We start from the raw sequence: 7,323 nt of genomic DNA on the forward strand, positions 1-7,323 counted from the left end.
AGCAGAAAAAAACAATGATACTTATTGATTCCATGATAAATCTGTTGTATGTGTAGATTTATTTTTGCTGCCAACTGCAGCAAAGCAATGTTGTTATTCTGCACACTGCTGACAGATGGTAAGGCTTGTGCTACAGCACTTGTCTACAATTAGCATCAGCTGTTCTGTGCACCCTGCTTGTGACCAAGCATCAACACAGGATAATTATGTACTTCATACAGGTTTAACTTGATTCAGCGGTGCATGTGTGTGTGTGTGTGTGTGTGTGTGTGTGTGTGTGTGTGTGTGTGTTATTTGAAATTAATCTTTTATTACACTGCCTATTAATTTTGTGATAGTAGGCATAATTGTTGAATTTTGTTGTATACCATACCATGCTGCCCTTTATAATGACCAAGCAGACAAAGCAGCAAAAAGTGGAGTAAAGAATGATAGATATATCACCCATTGTCATAAAAAGATATTTATAATATACTAGAAAAAGGAAGTTCCACAGAAAGTGCCTATGTGTGTGTGCCAGCATGTATGTGTGTTTCTGACCTCTGTGAGTGTAACAACAAACAAAATGTCCTACAGTCTTCATGCTTTCAGCTGTCGCCAACTGCTGACGAAGCAGCTGATAGACTTGTACTGATGCTGCTGCACACTCCACACCGCACAAAACTGGGCCATCCACCTGCAGTTACACATGTATACAGACACCCAGTCCTCTGTTCATTTCAGTCTAATATCATCATCTTGGATGAACAGACTATAAACAAATAAACGAACGAACATCCTCTGTTGACACCTGTACTTGCTTGATCACAGCTGCCTGTCCAGTTTATCTGGACAACCAGATACTAGCTATGATTGTTTTCTGATCCTAAATTACAGATAACGAAAGGGTCAGTGGATGGGTTCAAACTGTCTTTCACAAAGCACCAAGTTCAGAATCGTTTCAATCACTTCTGCACAAAGCAGATAACTCAGCCATGTCATTTTAAAACCTGCTGTTTCTTGTCAATACTATAAACTTAAAGCTAATCAGTGGCAGGAATATACAGGTGAAGTCCTTTTCTATCATAGTGAAAATGACCAGGTGAGAATAAGTCAAAAGATATACAAATTTACAAACTGAACAGAGAATAACATCAAGAACAGGTAAACAACTCTTTTCTTTTGCCAATTTTCTATGTCCTTCTTCTATGTCCTGTGTTCGTGGGCTGCACCTCCCACATTCTCTCATATGTACATGAGTGGGCTTTTATGTGTATGACTGTTTTTACCCCACCATGTAGGCAGCCATACTATGTTTTCGGGGGTGTGCATGCTAGGTATGTTCATGTTTCCAAAACCCACCGAACGCTGACATGGATTACAGGATCTTTAACATGCGTATTTCATCTTCTGCTTGTGTATACACACGAAGGCGGTTCAGGCACTAGCAGGTTTGCATATATGTTGACCTGGGAGATCGGAAAAATCTTCACCACTTACCCACCTGGCACCGTTGCCGAGATTCGAATCCGGGACCCTCAGATTGAAAGTTCAATGCTTTAACCATTCGGCAATTGCGCCAGTCATTTTCTATGTTCAGAACACTATAACAGATATACTGAAACAGAAATGAGAGGTGGTGGAGAGGGGTGCAGAGAGCACACCCCTCAAGGATAGGAACTGGAGGTTCATTTTCTTCTGCATCAAATGCTGCAACTCCCGCAGTCACATGTAGCGTACAAAGCTGTGAGTGGGTTTTTATAACCATGACCATTTTTACCCCTCAGCCATGCTCCATTTTCATGGGCTTGCGTGCTGGATATGTTTTTGTTTCCATAACCCTATAAAAACTGACATGAATTATGAGATCTTATCAAGCCTATATCTTATCTTTTGCTTGTGTACACCCATGAAGGAGATAAAGGCATCAGCAGGTTTGCATGTGATGACTTGGGAGACAAAAAAATCTTCCCCCATGCCTGGTGGGTTAATGGTGAAGATTGTTTTTTTTCTTCTGGTCAACAGATGTGCAGACCTGCCAGCAACTGAGTTCCCTTTGTGTGTGTGTGTGTGTATATATATATATATATATATATATATATATATATATATATATATATATATATATATATATATATGTATGTGTGTGTATATATATATATATATATATATATATATATATATATATATATATATATATATATGTGCATGTAGATGATTAAATGTAAGTATTCTGGTAGGTTACGGAAACAAGAACATAACCAGCATGCACACACCCATTACATGGAGCATGGCTACGTTCATGGCAGAGTACAAAGTCATATGTGTAAAGGTCCAAGTGTATAAATGAATGTCAGATGCAGCCCACAAATGCAGAAGGAACCACCCGGAACCGATAATGGGATTGAACCTAGGACCCTCAGATTGACAGGCAAACACTCAAACCCGTCCAATATTGTTGAAGGTCAATTAAAAATGTCTTACCAAGTTACCTCTGATGGAGAGGAACATGTTTTTGTTGTTGTTTGTTTTGTTTTGTTTGTTAGACCTGACTTGACAATGTCTTGGATCAGACAGTCAGGTGTCTCCAGTACCATCACCATCATAACAATGACCAGATTCCCAACACACCTGAGTGGCAGATCTTTACGTCTTACCATGCAGTGGTGTTCCCAGCCTCCATCGGAGAAAAAACCCCATTTATTCACTTCCTAAAGCTGCCTGCAAAGGGGGATAATATCAGGAATTAAATAAAGTTGAGAAGCAATCACCAATCATCGCCATCATTCTGCCTTTTGAACCCCGTCTCGCCATTTTACACACAGGTAATGTCTGAGGCAATGCTGGACATGTGGGGTGGTGGCTTAGTCGTAATGTGTCCGCTAAGAAGTGAGAGGATCTGAGCATACTGGATCAAATCAAACACTTGCCAGAATTTTCTCACTCTCCACCAGACCTTGAGCGGTGGTCTGAATGCCAGTCATTCTGAGGTGATGATAAACTAAAGTCCTGTGTGTAGCATGTACTCAGCACACAGAAAGGAACCCACAGCAACAAGGGAGGTGTCCATGGCAACATTCTGACGTAAAATCTACTTTTAATAAGTGTGTGTGTGTGTGTGTGTGTGTGTGTGTGTGTGTGTGTGTGTGTGTGTGTATGTCTGTGCCTGTGTGTGAAGCCTGATTGAATCAGTGAATGAGACAGGAAATGAATGATGAGCATATATGGGCAGTTTCCAGTGGGCTCCACCCAGCCAATCATGCAAATGACTGAATTTGTAAGTGCTTGGAGCTTGGTATCTGACTGATGATAGGTGCTTAACTACCCATCTCAATTAGTTAGGACTGAGTTGTCCATACTCTGGTGCCATAGAAGGTGATACTGAGAACACATTCCTGATACTGACACTAGTGACAGATGTTCAGTTCAGTGTGTTCTTCTTTGAGCTTTCTCTTCATGATGACAGCTTTCCCAGTTCTGGTATCAAAAACCTTCCTATCTTCACTGAAGACCCATATATTTCAAGAAGTACTGATTATCTTTGTACACCTGAGCTCTGAACTGCATTTTATCATTGCTATGAATGTGTGTGTGGGTGTGTGAATGAATAGAATAGAATAGAATAGATTTTATTGTCATGAAACCTTAAGGTTTATAATAATAATAATAATGGATACTTATATAGCACACTATCCAGAAATCTGCTCTAGGTGCTTTACAAAAACGCTTTGTTAACATAAAACATTACATATATGTTACATACACACACCAAAATGTGACTACACACACACACACACACAAACACACACACACACACACACACAGAGACACACACACACTGCATACATACATTTTAACATACATGTGTATCTAACACATACGCACATATAGGCAGGCACAAACTTACATAAACGCACGCACACACAATACACATTCATATACATGCATGTAGTTATGTACACATACATATGTATATACACATAGTCAAGCACAGCTAACACAAAGGAAGTGGACCTGCCACAATTGAACTTACTGCTGAGGGAAAAGGTGAGTTTTGAGACGAGATTTAAAAGATGCGAGGGAATCAGAATGACGGAGGTTATCAGGGAGCTTGTTCCCCATCTTTGGCGATTGAAAAGAAAACGATCTGTGTCCATAGGTCTTACTTCTGACGTGAGGTATCCGGAGAAGTCGAGTATCAGAGGAAGAACGGAGCTGGCGAGACGGGGTATAGATATGGAGGAGTTCAGAAAGATACTTGGGGCCAGATCCGTTGACTGCAGAAAAGGTCAGAGTGGATAGCTTATAGTCTATTCGATCAGAAACAGGCAACCAGTGGAGAGACTGAAGGAGAGGAGAAACATGGTCAAATCTCTCTACCTTTCTCAATCTTTAGGTCATGCGTGCTTATTCTGAGTTTTGTTAAGGCTTATCTGTGTTTTGTATCTGATATATTTAAAAGATAGGTTTCAGTTTTGTACTCTGCTACTATCGTATTGTAAAATTTTAGCTTTAATCGAATTAATGTTTTTTCTCTTTTATCTTTCCACTTCCAGTGTTTGATATATTAATTTTCTAATCTTTGATATACCACATATTTCAATCTATGTACGCTGAATGTGAATTGTTTTTTCCAAATGTGACCGAGGCCTATAATTTCGAGTATCTTTCTAACAAATATCAACCATGGGGAAGTTGTATTTTCTTGTTGGTACATGGACTTATATAATTTGTTGATGAGGGAAGTTTCTGGTAACTGAATTATGTGAATCCAATATGTAATAATTTGGCATATTATCTTTAAACTTATTGGGAATCTACCCAATTCACCTACCACAGGAAGTACCGTGTGTGTGTATGCGTGCGTGCGTGCGTGCGTGAGTGCGTGCGTGCATGTGTGTGTGTGTGTGTGTGTGTGAGAGAGAGAGAGAGAGAGAGGGAGAGAGAGAGAAAGAGAGAGAAAGAGTCTACTGGATAAGCTGTCATGAACTGTTTGAAGTTTGTGTAAACTCATTTATCTTACTTCTCCTTTTGCAGCCAATGAGTTTTGTACATTAATACAGCGCTTTGAGCTCTATTTAAGAAAAAAGTGCTAATATGTGTTCATTATTACTGGTATTAAAAACATCAAGTAAGCAATCAGTTGAGATTGAGGGCGGCAAAGACAAGTACACACACTGACACAGTGTATATGTACAGCTCAAGAGGAAGATGGGGGACCAGGAGGGGGCAGGCAGGCAGACTTCAGAGACAGAAGGAGAGATAGAGAGAGGAGAGGGCTTCCTTTGTAAACAAAGAATGATAACTGATATCTTCTTTTCTATCTCAACCTCAGTCTTGAGCAAACACACACTATGACCGGGCCAAAGTTCAGGTGAGTCAAATTCTGATCCTGACAACGCTTAAAAACAGCAAAGAGGGTGTACTGATGCAACCACACCTTTTCAACAAGGTCAGACAAAAAAAGAAAAAAGAAAAGAAAAAAGTTCAATGTCATAAAAAAATCAAAGAAAAAAACCCTTAGACTTATGGCACCAGTGACCAGCAAAGAATCACCATCCACTCACACATAGTCCCCTACTGTGTGCACACATTGTCACTCATGACACAGCATGTCTCTCCCCACACCTTTCCTCCTTTGGGGCTGATGTGCTTGGGAATGACAGAGGGAGAGAGAAGGGGAAAGGCGCAGAAAGAGACAGAGAGAGAGAGAGTTGAAGAAAGAGAGAGAGAAGAGAGACAGACAGACAGAGAGAGACAGGAAGAAATGGATGATACAGTGTCAACTGTAACCACTGATAATGTTTTTGACTTGTAACATTCATCATCAGATATTCTGTGATCAAACTAACAACTTCCCCTTTACAAAGTCCACTTTGTAATTTTCTTTCATTTTACAATTTCATATAATCATCTATGATTCCATCCTTCATCCATCCTGTTTCTCTCAACTCACCATACAACTCCCCCTTCAATACCCCCCCCCCCCCTTTTTTTTCAATATTTGTAAATGAGAATATTCAAATGTGAAAATTAATTACTTCAATCAATTAAATGTCTAAAATCACCAGTGTGTGCAACAGGACATGAATTAAACAACATTCAGCCTCCTCCTCCATGTAGGATACAGTAAGTCAGATAATAATAATTTCATGACCTGCTATTTATGTCAGTTTCTGTGGAAGCAAAACTAACTGAATGCTTCCCTATAACAACCTCTGAATCACTATAGCAACGACTTCCTCTGCAAACAAAGAAGGATTTTTTTCAGTCTCAACCTCAGTCTTGGGTAGGGTGTGATGTGTAATGTGTGTGTGTGTGTGTGTGTGTGTGTGTGTGTGTGTGTTATATCAAACACATGTATGACTGGGCTGAAGTTCAGGTGAGTCATCCTCTAATCCAGACCCTTGTCAAATAACAACAAAGTGGATGAATCGTTGTGACCAGACCTCTTTAACATGGTCTGACAAAAAAGAAGAAAATCAATTTCGTTAGCAAAAATCAATGAGAAATGCTCAGTCTGACAACACCACCAGTGACCAGCGAAGTATCAATGTCCAGTCACACATTGCTTTCACATGGCCCCCGCTATGTACACACTGGCACACACACAGTCACCCGTGACACATCAAATCTCTCCTACCTCCTCTGTGGCTGATGTGTTTGGGAACAAATGCCAGTTTCTTCTTCTTGTGAAGCAGCAAGGGGAATTTCAAGAAGAAGAGAGAAGAAATCAAGTAGCCAGCAAATAGCGCCAGCACCACCATTGCTGCAATCCAGCCGGACTCCATTTGTTCGAACCGAGGACGAGCGGAATTTGCCGAACGATGTTGTCGAGAAATTTCTGCCCATGCGATCAATAAACAAAACCAGTCAAGGGACGTCACCCACAGATACAGGTGGAGCCAATCAAAAATCAAACATGGTCACTGAGTTATGTCCCTTGACCCAATAAAAAAAAAAATTACAGTATGAAGAAGAACTAATTAAATGTTACTCGTTTATATTGTTGTTGTTGTTGTTGTTGTTGTTAACAGGTTGTAAACTCTCCATGACTCAATCACCCAGCAGTATGTCAACGTCATCCCAGTTGTAAAGGTCAATATGCACACAGGTCAATGTTCCCCGGCCCACGGCTGCCTCCCTCAATGTCAAGTTCACCTGGGTCACCATTTCATTTGTCATACTTTTTTTTGTTTTTTTGTTTTTGCAAATGGTCATTAGTTGTCAGCAGAGTAAAATCAAATGAAAAATACTAACAGTACTGAAGAAAGTACTCACAGTGCAAAGAGATGTCAACTTGTGACAGTGCATGCTGCACACGTTTGGTTAGTGGTCAGTTCT

At 40.2% G+C, this 7,323-nt stretch overlaps 1 protein-coding gene across 1 annotated transcript in view; it reads right to left on the minus strand.

Moving 5' to 3' along the window:
* LOC143302232 (lysophospholipase D GDPD1-like) overlaps window positions 1-6,809 on the minus strand; it is a 40,440-nt gene extending 33,631 nt beyond the window's left edge. Inside the window, exon 1 of the mRNA XM_076616807.1 lies at window positions 6,623-6,809. Within this exon, the coding sequence (XP_076472922.1) occupies window positions 6,623-6,770 (148 nt within the window). The 5' untranslated portion in view covers window positions 6,771-6,809. The remainder of the gene's footprint in view (window positions 1-6,622) is intronic.
* Between the last annotated feature and the right edge of the window lie 514 nt (window positions 6,810-7,323).

This window comes from Babylonia areolata, chromosome 29 (assembly GCF_041734735.1).
Source record: "Babylonia areolata isolate BAREFJ2019XMU chromosome 29, ASM4173473v1, whole genome shotgun sequence".
Lineage (NCBI taxonomy): Eukaryota > Metazoa > Mollusca > Gastropoda > Neogastropoda > Buccinidae > Babylonia > Babylonia areolata.